The 21972-nt window shown below is 36.1% G+C and overlaps 2 protein-coding genes across 2 annotated transcripts in view; one reads left to right on the top strand and one right to left on the bottom strand.

The window, feature by feature from the left end:
* Positions 1-20626, bottom strand: part of LOC6642264 (glycine, alanine and asparagine-rich protein) — a 67455-nt gene extending 46829 nt beyond the window's left edge. The window contains exons 1-3 of the mRNA XM_023175593.2: positions 20218-20626; positions 19883-20145; positions 18598-19797 (exon numbers count right to left, since the gene is read on the bottom strand). Of these exons, the coding sequence (XP_023031361.1) occupies positions 18598-19797; positions 19883-20145; positions 20218-20626 (1872 nt within the window). The remainder of the gene's footprint in view (positions 1-18597; positions 19798-19882; positions 20146-20217) is intronic.
* Positions 14543-16380, top strand: LOC6642265. Its single transcript, XM_002064722.4, has 2 exons — positions 14543-14622; positions 14681-16380. The coding sequence occupies exons 1-2, from the start codon at positions 14566-14568 to the stop codon at positions 16058-16060; spliced, it is 1437 nt and encodes a 478-aa protein (XP_002064758.1). The 5' UTR covers positions 14543-14565; the 3' UTR covers positions 16061-16380.
* Positions 20627-21972: the final 1346 nt, after the last annotated feature.

The following is a 21972-nucleotide window of genomic DNA, read 5'->3' on the forward strand; positions in this document are numbered from 1 at the left end:
CCGTCGTTGTCACCGTCGACGTCGTCGTCGTTGTCGTCGCAGGCAACAAATTAAATGTTGAAAATAATACAAAGATGTTGTCCTCCATCCTCGTCGCCATCCAGCGCTAACGACACTGCCGATGCGAGCTCAGTTTACGCTTAGCTTGGAGGAGGATTACGAATGTAGGATGAGCAGAGTGTGAGTGAGGGGTTGGAGTAGGTTGGAGTTGGGGAATGGAGTACGCCTCTTTCTGTGCCTTCTCAGTCCATGTCATGGCAACCAGGCGGCATAAAATCTTCCGACCGCCAATGTTACTCAACAAGACGGTGCGGGACTATGATGGGTAATGGGAGGGAAACTGGAGCCAGGGGTTGGTGCTGGTTTCATGATGAGCACGAAATGGGTGGGTCTCGGTTCAGACACTCTCTGCTTTTGGGGTGTTCCTAATCAAAAATAAATTTCGCTTTCGGGCAGAAAACAGACGCATTTTTATTTTCCTTTTTTCCCCCATTTTTCTTTTCTTTTTTTTTTTTTGCTTGGGTTTCAAAATGTGTCTGATTTGCATTTGGACAGAGAAAAGGGTTTTCGGCATTAGACCGTGGGGGGTGACAAAGTGATTAAAAACTGAGGCAAAGGGTTGGCGGCCAAGATGCAGGTGAAAGCCTCAAGCCAGAGAAGGGGTACCCGAGGATGGGATGAAGAAAGCAAAGAGAGACAGCGAGATAGAGAGGGTGAAAGATGGAGAGATGAATTGTTTGGGCTAGGGAAGGATGATAGCAATATTAAGCAAGTCCATAAGGGTTGCTTTTGATGCTTATTTTAATTTCAGTTAATTGTATTCTCAATTCAAAACAGTCGTGTGTTTGAGGGAAATAATCTTGAAAAAACGATGAAAATTTCAAGATTTTAAGGGTGGCCCACTAGAGCAAATAGTTCTGCGAGGGCTCAAAGGGTTGAGAAGTTTTCAAAAACAAGTTTATAAATACACATGTGTAGATACATACATACATATATCTATAGTGCCAAGTCATTTGGAAACGCAAAGATGAAGAAGTTCGAGATAAGATACAACTAAAAGGGATTCAATCTCAGTTGGCCATGGGGATTGGACTTGAAAAAGCCTAAGTGATATCCTTTATAAATTATTTCAAAAGAAGGATGGAGTAGTTGCTGTTAATGATCAACATTAGCCAAAGGTTTCTTTAAACAACAAAATTTACATAAAGAAAATCAGTTGGAAAGTTCAATTACAAATACTAGAATTTTTTGAAGTAATTTAACCGATATTTAATTGGCAGTTTTTCCCACGTTGTAAATCTACCACCTTCTTATCTTAATGTTTATTTGGTAGGTACGCAAACAGAATATTTGCCCCAAGCGCTATATTTTCTATTAATCATACATTGAAAAAGGGACATTTTTATTTTTTGCTTCTTAAATTTCTTTTTTGTTAAATCGTTCATTATTGTAACAGTCATTAAACACATAAAAATTATTATTAGGTTCATAAGATATAGAGATTTTTCGCCACTATATACAAATTTTCTAATTAAATCATTATATTCCAACTATTAGAATAAAATAAAACCAAAGTGAATCAAAAAAGTTTGTTACAACGTTTTGTTAGTATTATATGTATATGGTATCTTTTATACCCTTTGAACTTGACAAGTCTTCATTAAACAACTCTAACACCTAAACGTTGGTAGACATCCCTAAAATGTTTTTGTGACATAAAGAAGACTTAGCCAGAGTCTCGACTTGCTAGTTGTTAGGCAGCTTGAGAATATAGAAATAAGAATATGAAAAAATAATTTTAATTTAAGCCTTAGAAACAACAGGCTATCAAATACAATAACAATTTTATGTTTTTAAAGGTAATGTAAAAAAGGCAGAGTTGAGTAAATATAAATATTTTATGAATTGTCTATACGTATAAATTGAGTCACAGAAGGACAGTTTATTTTCAAAGACAGCAATATTTAAACACTAGAAAATTCTCAATCGTGTCGGACCCATCTTAAAGATGTCTAATGTCCTCCACTTTTTTGTCGAGCCTAATTACCATAATTTTTGACTGTGGAGACTTTTTTAACGAATGTGTGTAAATCATGAATATTTCTTGTGGAAAGTGCGATCAAGATAATAGCTAAAATGATCACAATCGTATCAATTCCAATTAGCGCATCAAATGGAAACGTTTTGCACATCATTAATTACAATATGTCCAATTCATTGTAATACTTTGTAAAGATAAAGATAAATCTTTCATAGATTTTCGCATTATCATTTTGGGGTTTTTCTTTTTTCTTTCTCTTTTTGGATACAAAAATCTCATGTTGCGGTCAATATTTAAAGTTAATTGAAAATCAAGTTAATGCGTTTAATTCAATATGGAGTATACTCAACCCATTTGTTGTGTACACACACACACAAACACATACACTGAAATGCAATAAAAACATTCAAAGAATAAAAACGCGGAACATCGATGGCTAGGCGTAGGTGGCAGTAGATAGAGGTGGGTGGGAAGGTGGTTGGTTGGTGGAAGGCGTAGACAAACATAAAGCACACATAATTACACACCGACAGAGAGAAAGTTGTATTGTATGCGCGTGTGTGTGTTGTGAATGGGTATGAGTATAGGCCCATGTGCATATTTATATGTGGAAAATTATATACAAACACAAACATTCACACACCCATACACACACAAATAAGAGGGAGAGAGATATATACACATACATATGGATCAACTACATACATACATACATATAGAAAATCATAATGACGACGATGCATCATCGCAGAACAAAGGCGACACGCACAGAACCAGAACCAGAAACCCACAAACCATACCCAAACCCCAAAAACCTCTAACCCCAACACATAATAGAAGCCCTTCTACCCCCCTTTTTAGTCAATGGGAGTGCCTCCCGTATGAATGCATGTGTGTGTGTGTGTGTGTGTGCGTGCTATAATGAAACAGGTGTGGGTTGCACACTATTTTGGGGTTGTCTCAATCACACACACGCACACATGCACAGAATCGATGGTGCGATGGAGCGGGTGCAAAACGACCCTTTGGCCATTTCGGACACCTTCTACAAGCAGTATTCCTTCCAAATTTATCCTATTATCATTAAGATTTCCCACCCACCATCCATCCATACGGTGTTCCACTTTGCCGCCTTAAATGGGAGGAGAGGGGGAGACACTTTAATATGCATCGAAAGAGATGGCAAATAGTTGAAGAGAGAAAAATAACTCAGCCTCTCAGTTTCAGTTGCAGTTTATAATTATTATACACGTCTTGAGGCCTAAAAGTATGCAATGTTATCGATTTGTAGGCCTGCCTGCCACCTTACACACACACACACACACACTCTCCAGCTTTCTCTCTCTTTTTCTCTGCCAACTTTTGCTGCTGCTGACGACATTTCACTCTAACGCATAACAAAAAGGCTTAAGGGGCAAATTTTCATTTTTCTTAAGATAAATTTTGATTAAAATTTTCGACCAACATAAAATACATGCAAACGTACACACACACACACTGATAAGCATTTGTGTGTGTGCGTGTGTGTAAATGGAACCTAGCAAATGTCTTAAGAAATTGCATTTTCTTGTTGCAACAAGAACTAAGCAGCAGCAAAGTGAGTTGGTGTTGGAGTTTTTGAATTCTGATTTCGTATGGGATTAGGATGCATGGAGGCATCTTTCGTACACATAAATGAGCAATTTACTTGGCTATTTGATAGGTGGCTTGGACATTTGTTTTGGACTTTTGTGTGCAATTTTAAGATTAATTTTGCATTTGCTTATGCAATATTTTTTGTTGTACATGAAAATATACAATAAATGTATATATGTATATACATATAGAGCATACTAAATACATAGGATATTAGAAATATATATATAAATACATAGGTATGCAATTTTAATAAAGCTTTATTGCAGATTAAAATATGTACAAAAATGAATGCATATAAAGCAGGCAAAAACGTAACTTGGATTAGAGTTGACCATCTCAATTCCCTAAGCAATTAGCAGAAGAAAAACTTCCCATCGCTGTTCGTTACAGTTTTCCGGACGGAGTTATAAATGAAACTTTTCATTTAGAAAGAAAACATATTAATAAGAAGAACTTAGAACTTATAATCCATCTGTAATCCAAAATGAGTCCTGCTATTTATTACTTGACAATAATTCTATATGTTTGTTGTCGATCTTATTGGGGATTGAAAAATTAAATAAAGTTGATCATAGGAATTTTTTAAACAAATTTTCTTTGATCTTTAGGCAAGTTTTGAGATCTTATGAGCATAATTTCCCTCTTTTTGTTTTCGGCATATAGTTAAACAAAAAGGAATTCCCATATTATGATTTGTCCTACATATATCTCAAAAGCGCTGCTCAATCAAAAATAAAACGTCCATAATTGTCCCTTGACATTTATTTTTTAGCATTTCCTTGTTTTGCATGACACAAATAGTTCGTTTCATATAAACATTCTCATATGTATTACAATTACAATTAAGTCTGGGTTGAGAAAACTTTTGTAAAGGATAAAAATGGTAACAAATTTTTGTGTCCACTCAGCACTGCCTGACGCACACACACACTTACACACACACACACACACACGTAGGCACATAATAACTTACTCTCTTTCCCACTGACTATTCACCTTCAATTATAATGCTTGGCCAAGTTGCATTTTGGCACCCAAGTGTAGAAACCGCAAACTCTGTTGCATTTTCTTCGTAACAATGGCTGTCTCGCTCGCTCTCATTGGCCTGCACTCTTTCTACTAATAAGAAATTTTCAAATTAAATGTCTCTCGCTCTAACCAATTTGCATATATGTAGCTGCTTTCTGACTCTTTCTAAGAGACACACACACACACACAATTATATAGAGAGAAAATGCAAAAATGTGCATTAGGCAAAGTCCAAGAAAGCAAACCCGAAAAGTTGCCAAGGAGACGGGGTCGAGCCGTGGCGGGGATGGGTTAAAGAATTGGGTTTTGGAGACAGAACGGAAGCTGTTGCAGCTGCATTTGTGGTTTGGCAGTGTGTGTGTGTGTGAGTGTGTGTGAGTTTGTATGAGGGCATTTATCTAACTGTGTGAGTGTGTCTGTGTGGTCAGCTTCTTAAAATACATACAAACAAGCAAGTGTCCAAAAATTCTTATGAGTAAAAGTAGAAAATTTTCTCGTTCTTTCTCTCTCACTCACTCATTCATATTGTAGTTGTATGTATTATACGTATATGCGTTTGTGTGTGTGTGTGCATGTTTGTATGTGCATGTGGTCAACTGATGTATGAGAAAACTCTTTGGTCAGTTTTCTTGGAAGAAAATCTAATCAACACACACTCAACCATACCCAACACCCACCCACCCACCCACTTACACACACACACATGTATAGACACATAGCAGAGACGGAGACGAAATTGAAGGCTTGAGTTGAGACCATGTTACGTATACGCAACGTAGTACGTCGTTTGTGCATAATTCCTTGAGGAGAAATGTGCTCTGGCCAAGGGAGAGGTAATGTCAAGAGTCTGGGGTAATTTCTCCCCCGAGTCTCACATACACACGCACACACAAATGTATAAATGCTTTTAATTTACCCACACATATGCAACACATGGAAATTTTGAAGAAAATTCCAGCTGAGAGTTTTTGGGAGAAAAGCTTTTTTGGGGTTTGAGCAAATCTTGGCCAACAAAAAGAGTAAGCAAGAGAGCATGATACATGCAAAAACATTTGCCTTGTCTTATCTTTTTCCTTGCACTCAGCCCCTATCCCCCCAACCACCCACAAACTCAAAGAATACACTCCACTCTAAGATCAAGGAATGGGTTGTGCTGAGAGGGGGAGTTTTTTGGGCCTTTTACGCATGCATAATCAATGCATTCTAACTGAAATGAAAAGACCAGAACAGACAAGAGTAAAGGTTTTTGATAAGAGTGAGTTGCAGCTTCTGTTAATATTGTTGTTGTTGTTGTTGCTGTTGTTGTTGGGAGCAAATTAGTTGCAAAATATAATTCAGATTTCCTTTTTGCTCCATATGAACAAGTACCTAGATATAAATGGAAAGAGCTGCCTCTTCCGCCCTCTCATACGATGAAGATATTTTTGTCTTTTCAAATCAAAATCTAAAAACAAAATCGATTTGCAAATGTGCGAAGCTAGACAAAATATGTTGATGGCAAGAAATAGATTTCATTTATATTCGAATTGGATAATATTTTAAAAGGTGCAAATAAGTATACAATACACACGAAGGACTCAATTTGCTACTCAATTTTAGGTAGCTTCAAAAGGATTCTTGCACAAAAATTGGTCTCATATTGCAAATAAATGTAAAAAACTTGAAATAATTCTAACGGGGTGTAATCATTTTCCACACAAAAAAAAACACTTCAATTGTATTTTGCATGTGTCTCTGATATTTTATACTGAGTGTGGGGGAAACAATGCATAGCCTATTTAAATTTTTATAAATATATTTCGGCTTTTTCGTTTGGTATGACTAAAAATATGCCAACATAGTTAGAATATAGATTCTTGTATTTATATTGATTATGGTTTTCGTTGGAAGGTGGCCAAAACGGGTAGTTAATTTCATGAATCTTGCTAGTTAGTTCTCAGAATATATAATGGAGATTATAATTCTTAGCAAGCATTAGCTGAAGTTTAGAGTAACCTATGTTTATTTTAAGTGGGTGGATAATATTGAAATTAGTTTATATCGTTCTTATTCTTAGATCAATCTGTTTCCTTTTCATTAGATAGATTTTACTTTTAGCTCTACCAACATTAAATGGATGGATTAGATCTTCTATCTATATTATAAATAATATTGCCGGGTTTTAATTTATTCTTTATATTGCCGATTGTTGATTTATTCTTTATAGACTCTTAAGTATTAAGTGATAGGGATATTATTATTGTTCCCATTGACCCAGAAAATTCAAACAATATTTATTTTTTTTTTTTGTTTGGAATTCTGTAAAGAAAGTACTGCTTAACACAAGCTGACCCTGCTCTAGTAATAATCAATTGTCAGTGGAATTTATATATCTTTTAAAAGGTTTTTAACCTTTGACTTGTCGGTATATTCGTTGACAACTTTGGCGTTTGTCTCATACATTTGTCGAAAGTTTTCTTCAATATCCCTACCAAATAGTTAAGTAACTTGTTATCTTATGAACCTGATTTTTAATACGATTTTGATCCCTGTTCCTTTTTGTTTTTATACCCTTTGACTGATACTCCAATAGGTACTTTATATTTAATTCTTATTCTCATATCTCATTTCAATCTAGATATATGTAATACAATTACAAATAACAAATTATTGATAGAACTTCAAAATGATTTTAATAGCTATTAGCTTCAATAGTTAATGAAAAATGCCTTTGGTACAACTCTATTTATATGTATAACTTTTAAACCTCTTATTTCTCTTTCTTGTTTTAAAGTTTGTCTTTTTTAGGACTAATTAATCTGTTGAATTAGCCAAATAAAAGTTTATATGTTGGTTTGCTTATTATTATTGCAAACTTAAAGATCCTTGATATATATGATTTATTTATTGTTTTTACTGATTTAATATGTTGACAATTTTCGTTTCACTTTTTGAATGAAATTCGCCGGAAAGTCGTAAATTTCTTTGGGAAAACTTTCGCTTGTCGCGTTGTTTTGTTATTGTTGCTTGTTTTTTGCTTTTTTGAGGGAACTGAGCGGGGGGGGGGGTTAAAATAAAAATCAAACAAAAAATCTGGACATCCACCATATAATGTTATTCAAAGCCAGGACAATGTATGCGAGTGTATAAGTGATTGTGCGTGTGTCTGTGTGTGTGAGCATCGTAGTCCTTGTCGTCATCGTCCTCGACGTCGTCGTGGTAGTCATCGTCGTGAGTCGCGTTGCTCGTTGCTGGCTGACTCGTGTTTGTTTATTTGCATTTCCGCTTGAGTTGCAGAACTCTCTCATTCTCTGCCACTTCCGCTCTTTCTCTCTCTCGGTGTTTGTGTGTGTGTGTGAGTGTGTTTGTGTGTAAGGATTCAACAGGTTGTTGCGTCTGCCGCTTGCTGTTCTACTTGTCGTTGTTATTATTGTTGTTGTTGTTGCTGTTTTCATTATTTTTTTGCTCGTTTTCTAGTTTGTCTTTTGGCTTGTTGTTTTTTATTTGTTGCTTGCCAAACACTTTTGCCTTCGCATTTCTTTCCCTGTATAAGTGTCTGCCTGCGTGTGTGTGTGTGTGTGTGCATGTTGTGTTTGTGTGCGTGAGTATGCATCATCCTGGTTATGTTTATCATCTTCTCTCGTTTTTATTTTTGAGCGTCTCGTCCTGGCTCTCGGTGTTCATTTTGTTTGCTTATTTATTTGTTCTCTCCTTCTTTCTTCCCCCGGTTTTTTTTTCCTCTCCCTTTTTGGTTTTTTTGTTTTTGGTTTTTGTTTTACACGGCTCAACTTTTTTCAACTTGCTTCTTTTTAGCTGCTTTTTTTCGGTGGCAACAAAAAATAATAAAAAATACATTTTTCGTCAAGGACGTTAATTGTTTTGCTTCTATTTTTTCTCGTGAGTGTATATGTATGTATTCATGCGTGTGAGTGTGTGTGTGTGAGTCAGTGTGTGTGCGTGTGAGGGAGATAGAGTCCTTTGACTGTTGTTTTTTTTTTCTTTTTTTGTTGTTTTGCTTGTTGTTTTTTGCGGTTGTTGCGTGTCCTTGCCTTTTGCATCTTTCTTTCAATTCTTTTTGCAACTTCTTTTCTCCTCCACTCCTTCTTAAGTGGCATTTAATTTATCCATTTTTCGTTTTACCAAAGGAATTCATTATTTGATTTTACCTTCCCCCTATCTATTTTCGTCTCCTTCTTTCCCCCGCCCTCTTTATCGTTCTCTTTTTCAGAGTTTTTATTGTCCTGTTTATTTGTCATCATCATCATCATCATCATCGATATCGTTGTTTTGTTTGTTTTCATTGCTTTGTCTCAATTCAACGGCCTTTCAATTGCTCGCAATGAAATTCATTTTTAGTCTCCTATTTTTTCTTTCCCATTTTCATTCTTTGAGTTAATTGAAGTCAAATTGTTTGTTAGAATATGAACGTATACCCGAATTCCAATGAATTCGAATCAGAAATGAGGACAGAGAAAAAAAAACTGTTCAAAAAGAAGAACTACTTGATTCTTGCAATTCCAATAAAGGTGTCCTATAATCAGGACACAAACGAGCTTGTGAAGTGGAAAACCAAAAGATTATGGAACTATAATTCTGATGATTTAAAGTCTAACCAACTTAAACTCTTATACTTCTATATCGCATCATATAAAAACTTAATTTGTTATAGAAACCTTTGTGTGCAAAATAAAGTTACAAAAAAAAGCAAACATGAAATCAATTAATATGGAGTAAAAAATATTATGTTTCGGTTAAAGAACTTAAAGTGATATCGTCCATTCAGAGGGCCAGTATTAAACTTTCTTGCATTTTTTAGTTTGTCTTAAAAATTTTTTGTTGTAAATAATTGCAAATAATTTAATTAATATGAATTTTAGAAGAAAGAGAGTCAATCTTGTGAGAAAATTATATGATAGATAAAATTCCCTTATTCATAAAAATTATTTTAGTTGTAATTGGAAAAAAAATTAATCTGTGTTCATTTAAATATATATTTAATTTTGATTAATAGAAATAAAAATATGATTTCCGTTCCCGATCTGTTGTTAGTTCTTTTCTTTAATAAATAATTAATTATTTATTAAATCTATTAAATTAATTCAAAATTTTTTCAAAGTCGATAGAGAAAAAAAGTGTAAATACCAAAATCTCGCAAGTAATTAAAACGAAGTGCCGAAAAATAAGTAATTGCCACCTTGTTTTAGTAACTCTTTCTTTTGTTGAGCTCATCAGCAATCAAAAAAAAAAAAAAGAAAAAAAAAGACACGTGGGGGAAAGAGAAGATAAAAAGAATGGCAAACCAAATTGACAAACTAAAAGCAAGTGAAAAGTTTAAGAAAAAGAAGAAGAGATCTAAAACGAACAAAAAAAGGAAACAAACAGCACAACCCAGTGGACAATTAAGCAAAAGGGACTACCAGAAAAATAGAGAGCGACGTTCTTGACAATTACAAGAGGATAAAGGGAGAACCAACATTGTCCAAGTGGCGATGGGCAGATGTAACCCGCTTGCATCGACAAGTTCAGTCCAGTTTTGGTCTTTGGTCGGCGTAATTATGATTATGGGTGCGTACCCGGCCGGCGTTCATCCACCTAACCAAATCCCACTTTAATTGTGTTTTTTTTTTCTTTCTTTGCTGCTTCTTTTTAGTTCTCTGTTCTCCCTCTTCTTTTTATATTTTGTTTGAGCAATGGACGGAAATTCATTAGAGGACGCTCCTGCTGCCGCTTCTGGGCCATGTCAAAGCGTCTCCAAGACGATGTCTTGGTTTTTTTTCCTCTTCTTTCCTTGAGCAGAAATTGCAATTTTTCCTCTTCTATGGGTTTTTGGGGGATGTGGAGCACAATTGTCTCCTTTTCAAGGGGGGTGTGGCACGAAAAAAAAGGGCTTCGCATCCTGGCTGGGCAAAAAAAAAAAGAAGAAGAAATAAGGACCGCTGCTAGCCAGGCAGGCGAGCAAACATAAAAATGCGTTCCTTTTTTTTTGCCTTTAGAAGTCCCTTTTACTAGAAAGGCAACAGAGGCGGGTTGGATTGAGATCGTGTTCTGGGTGTGGGGGTTGGACAGGCACCTAAAACAGAAAGTAATCAACCCACACACAAATACACACACAGATATAACCGCCCAACCCACTCATACACACATACACACACACACACACAGAGAGAGATAGACAGGACCTGCTTCGCTCCACTCATTTGCACAAAACACACCCACAACTTGGTCCGAGAAACTTTTTTCCTTTCTGCTGCCTTTCCTTTCGCTTCTGTTACTTCTGCTTCTACTTCTACATCTTCTATGCCTTTGCATTTGGTAAACGAAGGCGATGGAGGTGGCGGGGGCGTGGCATTGTTCTTGTGCCGCCATGAAAATTAATGAAGAAGTGCCCGACTCGTGTACCCCAACTCCTTCAAGAAGTCCCCAGTCTGACGTGCCTTTGCTTCACTTCTCCGGAGTTGGAGGAGAAAACAAGTTTGAGGGATGTGGGAATGAGGTGGGGAGGAGGTAGTGCTGGTAAGCGGACAAAGTTGGTGGTTGGGTCTGTTGATGGGCAGGCGGGTTTTGGGATCTGTTCTGTCCTTAGCGCTCTGGCAACCTTCTTGGGTCCTGCGTGTCCACTGTGGGTTGGCAGTGGAAATTTCTTTCATTTTTTTTCCCCCTTCTTAGGGGTAGGGGGTCGGACAGTCTAACAAATATTTCAGCAAGGGATTAACATAAATTTAAGAATTTAAAGAGGAGCAATTTTTGCAACTGCATTAAAAGTAAAAGTTTCTACAGACGATCGGAATGATATTTATCCATAGAAAGTAAATCCAGTCATGAAAATGCTGACAAATATTATAGACGATATTGAAAAGAGGAAAACGTTGTCAAAATTTGATGGTTTTCAACGATCGTTTTGACTGAAAGTAAGCCTAGTGAAGTAAGATAACAGAGCAGTGTTGGTTAAGAAACTTTTCAATAGTAGAGTTGCATTGCTATTTAGTAGTTATTTGAAATGAACTTGGTTTGAATATCGGTTTAGATAGTAAATGGCTTTGGAAAACTACCAAATTTGAAATATTTTTAGCTATTAAGAATATTAATTCTTATAAAGTCAATAAAAATCAATTGTAAATCTTCCTTGGAGTTCCTATATTGCCGTTAAAAAAAACGTTTTCCACATCTTCATTTCGTTTTCCTCATTCTTATCTTTCAATATTGAATGCAGTCAATTTCTTCTACTTCGCATTTCCTACCACTGAAATCTGAGCTGATAGGCTCCAGATAGACAGACTGAGAGACAATGGAATACGACACACAAAAATGGATCGAAAAAAGGAAAAACGTTTTGGACAAACAAAGCGAACCATTGGTTAGACCAAACAGGACATTCCCATCTGAAAAGTTTATATGGGTGGAGGCAACTGTGGGACACACACATGGTCAAGTGCTGAGGGTGGAGTGGGCAGTCGGTTTGACCTGTTCACATTTTAGAGGTGTGCATGGGTTTTTTTGTTTTTTTTTTTTTGTTATATTTTTTTGTTGTTCTCTCTTTTTGTGTTTTTGACTGGAAGGGGTCTCCATGTCCCGCTGCTATATGGTGGTGGTGGCAGTGGTGGCGCCAGACGAGACGCGACACGACAGGAGCTGGACATGGATTGGATGACGACGACGCCTTTGCTTTTAGCTTGATTGCCAAGCCTAGTTAACTGTAAAGTTTTATAACTTTTACCCACCTTGCCCATCTAAAGCGTTAAAATCGCTAGGTTTATTGCACGCGCCAACGCAGGACCGGCACCTCAGACCAGGCCCATCCCCTACCACATCCCAAACATACTGGAATTCCATATAACCAGTCCAAAACCCGGAGAACCAAACCTTTGCTTTGCCTGCCTTCGACGACCCTTTTAAAAAGTCGTCAATACTTGGCTTGGCTCGGTTGGCACCCCTCACTGAGTCCTTGTCCAATGGCAGGAGGAAACGTGCAATGGCCTCTGACTTTGGCTTGTTCGGCGCGCTGGGCGAAGGGCAAAAAAAAAGGGACCTGGCACCCAGGACTGTATCCGGACCCAGGCGTCTATCAAATTCCAATTTCGGTCCCTTTTCTCTCCACCACCTCTCTCTAACTCTGTTGCCCGCTTTCTCTATCCTTTTATTCTCCCTCCTTTTGGTGGCATTCAAAGTTTATGTCGTCTTTTTAGCGTAAATCCTGTATGGCCAGTGCCATGTGGTTCTCTTGCATTTTTCCTCTTTTTTTTGTGAGTGGGGGTAGAGACTGCTTGGGGACAATCGCTGGGCCATGACCCAGCAATCCTTTGCCCTTATCCCTGTACAGGGATAAAGCTTCTTCAATATCCGTATTTGTCGTTTTTCGGTTAACAAAACCTGCAAACTTCTTGTTATATATTTTTATTTCTCTCGCCTTATCATAACTAAGTTGTTACGTATTTTGCCTTGAAATAGTTGAAAATGTTTAGAAGTTATTCATTCCAATTGAATTGTTCATACTATATCCACATATTAGTATTACTTTAATCAAGAAGCATAAATAAGTGACTGTTATTTTGATTTAAATCGAAAGAAAGTCTAATCTGCTTTGTTTAAGTTGTCGAATGGTTTGAAATAAATTATCGTCTGTCATTCCTTTTCTACGAATGTGAAAATGTTGCTTTGGAAGTGAATGGGCAAAATATTTCTTAAAACAGAAAATTGGCGTTCAAAGTTTAGTTCCACCAAATAAGTTGATTTAAACGGAAAAACGGGATAAAACTCAAATGGTATTATATGATTGTTTTTTAGAATTGAACTATGAGTTTAGATTTAGGAACATCAAGAGATTTCGTTTTAAACTTAATTTGTTTGCTTAAATTTTGATTATTAATGATGTGATAATTAATTTAAGCCAATTTAATATGGGCTGAGTGTAGCTTGTCAACCTTGACATCTATATCAATTAAGCATGATTAAAACTATCCTTTAAAAAAAAGTGTACATTTAATGCCCGTAAGTCTGGATTGGCATAAAGCACAAAGCATAAAGATATATACATTTCTATCGGACTTAGGCTTTGTAGTAAAATTAATCTCAATTTTGTCAATTAATAAAATATTCTTCAATGTAGAAGTTTGGTATACTTATTTGTAGATTATACAAATCTATGACTCAGATACTTTTTAACCCCTCTAATCACATAATGATTATAACATTTTGCCATTAACACCAGTGCAAAAAGCACATTAAAATTATGTCAAGGTAAAGTTCATTGAAAATAATAATTACGCTATTTAATATTTCCTGGAATATTTTGGAAAACAAACATAAACACATATTAGTTTAGAGTGTCCCGAAACAAAAGTTAAATCGGCTGTTAATAGTTTTTAAAAAAACCAAACTAAAGTAACTTCTTTACCCACAAAAAACAGGTTTAAGGGTTATTGAATCCAACCATCATCTGGCTAAAATGAATCCCAATGGTAATGCATTTGATATAGTAATTTTTCCTTTTTATTTAACTATTAAGGGTCCAAAATCGAGAAAAAAAAATATTGTTTCGAAGATCCCTATTTTTATAGTATGGAAGCGATGAAATAGCTTTACCATAACTTTCATTTTGAAAGTTTAGGTATAATTAATATATAGAGAATAAAATAATGGACACTCTAATAATGCAAACACAACATATATGTATAAAAGCTCACTTTTTCCAGCTAATTTTTGTTAAACAATCGTCTCTCCCTGCCGTATTGTATATATAAAGGTATACTTATATATTCAGACACATACAACTGATAAGAATATAGATGCTTTTAGAGTTTCCAACCTGAATCGTTGTCGTCGGAGAATTGAATAGAAATGAAATCAGTTCAATTTAAACATTCAAAGTGTCCAGACATAAAATGAAACAAGCAAATCTTTTAGTGAGCTGTGTTTGCTTGCTAATCTTCGGTTTGGAGGTAGGTCAGGAGCTGGGCAAACTAAAGTCTTTTTTTAATGTCTATATTTTATTTCTAGATTACATTGGCATATAGTGCATCGCCTAGTACGAACTATGGTGGTCCCAGTGAATCGCTTATCAAACAAGCCAAAGAACTTGGAATTGAGGCGAACATTTTGACGGAATTATGGAATTCCAAGCAACCGGTGATTGTGACCAAGCCGGATGCCTTGGGTCAGCTTAAGAAAACCACATATGCCTTAACATCCGACAATTCTGGCATTACCAAAACAGATTCTACGGAATATTTGCCAACCCATGTGGAGCAGAGTCCTCAACAGAATTCTCAACAGAGTCCTCAACAGAGTTCTCAACAGAGTCCTCAACAGGATTGGGAATATTTGCCACCTACACAAACACGAAGAGTCATATCGCAAACATATCTGCCAGGTTCATCTTTTGGTACAAATTTTGGTGGTAACTATGGAGCAAACTGGCCAGATTTTGGCTCTGGATTCCCATCATTGTCTCACAACTGGCCCAGCTTTAGTTTTCCAGCCGGTGCGGTGCCTGAAACGTCAACTAAAACTGAGGTCGATGACCAGGGGCGCACTGTGACGACCACAACAAAGATTTTTCGCAGTAACGGAAACCCCAATCAGGCCCAACCAAATTTCTTTAACCAACCGTGGCCCAATTGGCAGCCCCCTCAGGCCCCGGCTAGACCGGAGTCGGGAACAAATGTGGACCAGGCTGGCCTAGAAACGACAACGATTGCTGGAATAGCTCCAACCTATGTGCCACTGCCTACAGTGGCGTCAACTAATCCAGGTGTGAAAACAACCACACCATTTCCGCCTCTAGATGAATTTATACGCTCTCGAAACACACCTCCAACTTTGTTTAATACCGATGTAGATGACTTGCCCACTGTGGATGATCAGGGAGTACCTATATTCAACAATGTGCCCTCAACACAAACACACACTCGAGTGACCACATACACGTCGAACTTTAATGGTGATGCCGCCAGAAAAATTGCAAATCTTGATCCCTCGGCTCGGGATATGCTGGCACGTGCTGGCATCACGGAGGAGGATATTCAAAATGCTCCGCCAAGTGGCATTATTGAGAAAACACGAACCGAACCCGATGGTCGTGTTGTGACTACAAGAGTACGAGTGAGCAGTTCGCCAAAACCACCATCTGAACCATTACCACCCTTGCCCACAGTGAAACCCTATCAAACATCAATTTCGATTCCAACCAAAACTAATTCAGATACATCCATTGAGAACTATCTGTCACAAGTGAATCTAAGCCCAGAAGACATTCTTGCTCAGAATGGAGAAGTGGTCAAGACAATTGTGGACAAGGATGGCCGTGTCCTAAGTGCCCGGTTCGTTTTGAGCACTATCAAGGGTTCAGAGAATCAACAGGAATTGCCCACCAAGTAAAGTCGTTTACATTGGGAATTTGCCAATTCTGAATAATGTGTAAAAAAAAAAAAAAAAGAATACTAATCAATAAACGAGTAAATAAATGTCTTATCAGTTTAGGTTAAACCTTGCGAATACAAACAAATCGACTCTTTCGCTTAGAACTGAGCAAATTGATAACAACAGAGGGCAGGAAGCGAAGGGGAAAACGGTGTGCCGCTCAGTTTCTTTCAATATATTGTAAGCTCTCTAGTATATAAATATGTCTATAGATGCCTTAGAAATCGTTTTGTTTATTAAATTGTTCGCTTCGATAATTAAAATTGAGCTCCATAAGATTTCAATGTCAGCATCATTTTTCATTGTCATTGACAAGTCTAATATAATATTACAACCACAAGACTTTTCCAACTATGCAGTGACGTCATTTGTTTTATTTCGGAAATAAAATCTTTTTAAAAACAAGCCAATCGACACATCTTGTTTTGATACCCGAATTAAACAATGAATTATAAAAATATTGTACTCAAATGTCGCAATGTTTCATAACTATTTTTCTATAATTGTAAAAGACTAATAAATATTCCCTTGTGTATATAAGAGGTCGAAAAAACAGCATTTCCGATTTGGTCGATAATTTTAAATCCTTGTGGTTTTGGATTTAAAAAAAAATAGACACTTAAATTAGACAAGACATCGATTCCTAATTTTCTTACCTTTTTCACACACTTGTCAGTGTCTCTCTAGGACTTACCTTTCTTTTTATTTTTAAATTTCAAACATATTAGTTAATAAACGAAACTACAAAAAGCTTTTAACACAAATTTTTAAACTACATAAGCGCTTATACATTTTTTTTCTTTTTTGTTGTTTTGCATGAATAATTATTCAAATACTAATTTATTTTTTATTTTCTGCATAATTTTATATAAATTAAAAGCATTTAAACAAGGTTTTTGTTTTATTTTTCTGGCGTTTAACTAATTTATTACAAAAAATGTAGTTTTTCTCATTTTTGCTTTCGCTAATAACTGAGCTGGAAAAAGAAACGAAGAGAGAGAGAGAAAAAACATAATTGCATAATAAAATCAACAGAACATAAGCGAAAAAAAGAAAATTAATAATAATAATAACTGGGTAACAAAAAAATAATATAACAATAATAATAATAGTAATAAAAATGCATTAAGCATGTTAACAAAATAATTAAAGCATAAACATAAATTGCAGCCAGCCAAAAACTAAATCAAGCATAATGAGATCAAAAATTGTGAAAAACTAAAAAACAAAAAAAAGCAAATTAAATATTTGGAAATAGAATCCAAAAAAAAAAAATATCTTAAATTCAATTTAAATTTGACAAAAATTAACTATTGCAGAAATTTTGCACATTTTTCTGTGTTGATGGCCGAAAATGTTTGCAGTTGTTGTTCTTGTTGAATGTTGCTTGTTGTTGTATGTTGTTCTTGTTGGTTGTCTCTCAATTACATTGCGTTAGATGCATTAGATTTATAAGCCAAGCATGTCATAGAAAAGAGAAACTAAATTAGTATAAAAAAGTTGCTGTTTATCATGTGAAAAGCAGTTATTCTTATTATTTTATTTCTTAACAAATATTGCAAAATACAAATGTCGAAATGAAAAGCATTTTTTTTTTTGTTTTGCTGGCAAAGCCTGTAGGCGTGCATTTCGGTTTATACCCTTGCTTAGAGATGTTAAAATACATTCTAAATGAAAAAATATTAATTACTTAAAGTTCCAAGTGTCAAAACTTCTTCAGAGACCTTAAGTTTAAATGGAAATCTATTGATCGGAACACTTTATTAACGTATATAATTTGTATCTTAAACCTTTTTTTAATGGAATGCAGTTAACCAAATAAAGTTACAAAATTTTTAAATACTATGGAAATCATCTCAAAACATAAATAATAGCAACATAACATTTATCCTCTTCTTTGCAAGGGTATAAAATCATCGGCTTGGCCGAAGGCAGCAAAAATATAATAATCCTTACAAAAGGGCATATAAATTTCAGCGAATAAAAAAAGATATTTCAAACAAAAAAGAAAATTTTGCATTCTTTGTGAAAACGACAATAAAAGTGGATTTTTTGTTTTTTAAAAATTATTTTTTTTTGCTGATGTAAGTTATTAATAATATTGAACTGGCAAATTGTGTGTACGTCAATAGCATGAACGAATTAATCATATAACATCAAATGGATTCAATTGATTTCCATATGAAATATCTATAAATAATTCTTATTATGTTGTAATAACAAATGCATAATAAATGTAAAAGCTAAAATTTTTTATTATAAAAGTAAAACAAATATTTTGAATAATAAATCGATAAACAGTGGGATTTATGTAAATATCTCCAGGAGTTTAGAAAAAGAATGGCCGCAAAAATGCGAAAGGGGAAGAGTTTTTCCTTTTTCACTGAGACTGAGGAATGGTTTTTCAGTTGATCCCCAAAAGTATGCCACAAAAGTTACGTATTGCATTAGGCTGATCTTAGCGTCTAAAGTGAATACTTGAAATCTTTACTCACCAAATTATCAAACCGCAAGGCATCTTCATCGCTCAGGCCCATGCTTCGAGTCAATTGTAGATAGGTCGATGTAATGGGTTTCAAACGTTCCAAGTCCAGAGGTGGCAGTGGCGTCTCAACTGGCGGCATGCCCCTCAACTGGGGTATACGCAACTCTGGCAATGGTTTCGGTGGACTCGGTAGCTCCAATTTGAGTGGCACCGGTGTTGAAGTTGATGCTGGCTGACATTTGCTGGAGCTGGAAAATAAAGGTTTACTCAGATTAATGGGTGTTTGATGCAATGAAGAAATTTGCTTAATAGGCTGAGAAGGGGCTACAGTGGGCGTGGCTGGCAATGTTACCAGGGGTGAGCGTGCCCGTGTCAAGCTATCCGGTGAGGATTTTAAAGTGATCATTGGCCCTTGAGAAGATGGCTCAGGAGACGGAGTAGGGGCTAAGAATTTGCTAGTTGTTGCTAAGGGGGTTGATGGTGTCTTTGTGTGTGTTTGTGTATTGGAAGTGGCTGTCTGTATTGAGGTGGTTGGTGTGGCGGTGCTGAGGGCTGTGGTGGTAGTTGGATAGGTAAGACTCTGTAGTAGGCTACTGCCATAAAGAGGCGGTCCTAAAACCGGTTGACTGAGCATCGATGAGCCGCCGCTGCCACCATAGAAACGTCTCATGAAATCATAGTATCTTAGAAGATTATCGCGCGACTTGAGCATTTCAATATCAAAACATGGCGTTGGACTGGCAGTGGCTCCCTCTTTTAGCTCTGTCTGACTTGGGTTAGGTGGACTTAAGGGACGCTGCAATTGGGGCTTGACTCGAATTTTGGGCACGCTCACTGGCGTGGTTATGGCATCAGCCACACGAGTGGGGCTTGGTGGTGCGGTGGTTGCGTCTGGCAAAGCCACCGACTTCACATCCAACTGTGGAGCACTAGTTGCTGCCAATGGCATGGAACCCTTAAGATCGGCACTAGAGTGACGACGTCTTTTGGCCGTCGGACCCGTCTCTAGTGAGCTTTCCGTGTGCGATGAATAATTTAAATAGTTCTCCACTTCCGAAGAACTTTCATTGCCCGCAAAATCGGCATCTTTGCAGGCACCCAAAGCCCCCGATGAGGGTGAAGAGGGTCTGAGATTCTTTTTGCATTCTGGACAAATGGTAAGGAAACGCGTGACTGCTTCACGTGGCAGAAATGCGTAGGTTTCGGTTATCTGAAAAGAAAAAGGTTGCCGATTTATTTCAAATAAAAATTTTTAAACTTGAATCAATCTCTTCCTGCGTATACACTACACTCACAATGCGATAAGTGCGTTTCTGACCCGCATGCATGCCACTGCGTCCACCTAATTCCATATGAACATTGTAAATAATATCAAAGAACTCTTCGACACAGGCCACCTTGCGGTAGTTGCGTCGCCCGAATTCCTTGCTGGCCGATGCTGCAAACAAATCAACGGCTCCAGGATTATCAGAGAGAATCGCTGTGTTGGGCAATGGTTGCAAGCGTCGGCGACTGCCAGGAGTCTCCTCAAAACCATCGGGACGCTTTGTGGTAAATCCTAAAAAAAAAAGAATTTAAACATAATCAGCAATTCTTTCCTAGATTTGAGAAAAGTCCAATAATCACTCACCTTTTGTCTTCACCCAGAAACGAAATTTCGAGCTATCTGGACGACTGTGCTCCTTGCCCTCCAAGGCCTTCAAAATGCGCGCCTTCTTGCGCAAAGTTATCGTCTTGGTCTTTGCCTGATCCCCATAGGTTTTTAATGCCCAAGGCTGAAAGAGCTCGTAGATAATCTCACGCTCCGTGGCCAACTTACTGATCATAGTGCATGGACCCTGTATGGGCTGTTCCAACTCATCGACATCGGCATCGTAGGCTGTCTCTGCCTCCAGCTCTTCAATCACAGTCACCGGCGAGCTCTCCTCATGCTCCTCAATGGCATAGAGTTTGCGCTTGCTACTGCCACCAGATGACTGTAATTGAATCGACTCTGATTGGTCAGATCGAGACCTACTATTACCATTCGAATGTTCCATGATATTAATAAATCGAAATCAAGTTGAGAATTTCAAAAAAGGATTAAGGGTAATCAAATCAAAGTCCAAGCGATAACAGAGCGCATGTGGAAGGCGTTAAATAAAATTTTGTTAGATATATAAATTTTGTATGTGGCTTTGAATTTTATGTTTGAAGGTTTTTCGTTTGGTGGGATTTCTAAAGGAATGCTCTGAAAGTAAAAGAAAAATAAAAGTGAGCCTAATGCAAAGAAACGATATTATGCTTGAGTTTGGTTTCCAACGTAAAATATATATATATGAATCTGTTGATTGAACAGGATGTGCCTTAGTAAGTGGGAAAAGTGATGATTGACAGCTTTTTGGGCTTGCAAAATTATTTCATTTTTTTAGATAATATTTTATTTTTCACTCCTTCTTAGTTAAAACCTTTTTTGAATGAATTAAACACCTAGTTTACAAAAGGCAAATGAGCTGATGATACAATATTATTAGTTAACTAATACTTTATTCAATCAATTTGTTGAAGGTTGAACTATGAATATTTCCATCAAATAATTATTTTTTAAACCTTATTAGGCTTATATTTATCAACTCATATGAATTACGTAGTTTTTACGTTGGTCTCATTTAACTTAACTCAATATTTTGTATTTAGTTTTAAATTTGAAGTGCCAAATTTCAAGTTTTTGATGTTTTTAATCCACAAAACAATGTAAATCTTTTTCTTGAACCTTTTTAATATTGTATCTTCTAACGTTAACTTGTTTATATAATATTACCGATCTTAAATCAAGACTTCTCTTTTAGAATGCCTTTATTTAGCACTCAATTAAATTTTGAAAGATAAATTCGTGTTAGCATACTATCGTAATTTAATAAAAGATAATAATTTAAATTTTAGGAATAATTGATGAAACTTTTTAAAGAATCCTAAAAGTATTTACGACAAAATCTACCTGGCACAAATCTTCAATTAGCACTTAAATTTGAAACTTTCATTTTTTTGTTTGCAATCGAAATTGAAATAAATTCACATAACAATTTTCCAATGGATAAAAATGTATCCACAAACTCTTTCACAATTCGTATTATTTTAATAAATTTTTTTGATTTTGCACTTACTTTTTGTCAAACACTTTTGCGAATTTTAGCAACAATATTGTTCAAAAACATAAACACAATGCAAACATATAAACAATACAAATGCTCAACGAAAAAATGTTTATATATTTAATAAAAACAAATTGTTTTCAAATTTTTTTTGAATATAACAAATATAACAGAAATCCCACAATAAAACGAAAAACAAATGCGAGAATTTCTCTCGACTTTTCAACAAACAAAAACAACAAAACGCGACGCGA

This window comes from Drosophila willistoni (assembly GCF_018902025.1).
Source record: "Drosophila willistoni isolate 14030-0811.24 chromosome 2R unlocalized genomic scaffold, UCI_dwil_1.1 Seg167, whole genome shotgun sequence".
Taxonomy (NCBI): domain Eukaryota; kingdom Metazoa; phylum Arthropoda; class Insecta; order Diptera; family Drosophilidae; genus Drosophila; species Drosophila willistoni.

Coding starts and splice junctions, on each gene's coding strand:
- LOC6642265 (XM_002064722.4), top strand. CDS start 14,566: ATGAAACAAGCAAATCTTTTAGTGAGCTGTGTTTGCTTGCTAATCTTC. Junction 14,623..14,680: donor TGCTAATCTTCGGTTTGGAG/GTAGGTCAGGAG, acceptor TTTTATTTCTAG/ATTACATTGGCATATAGTGC.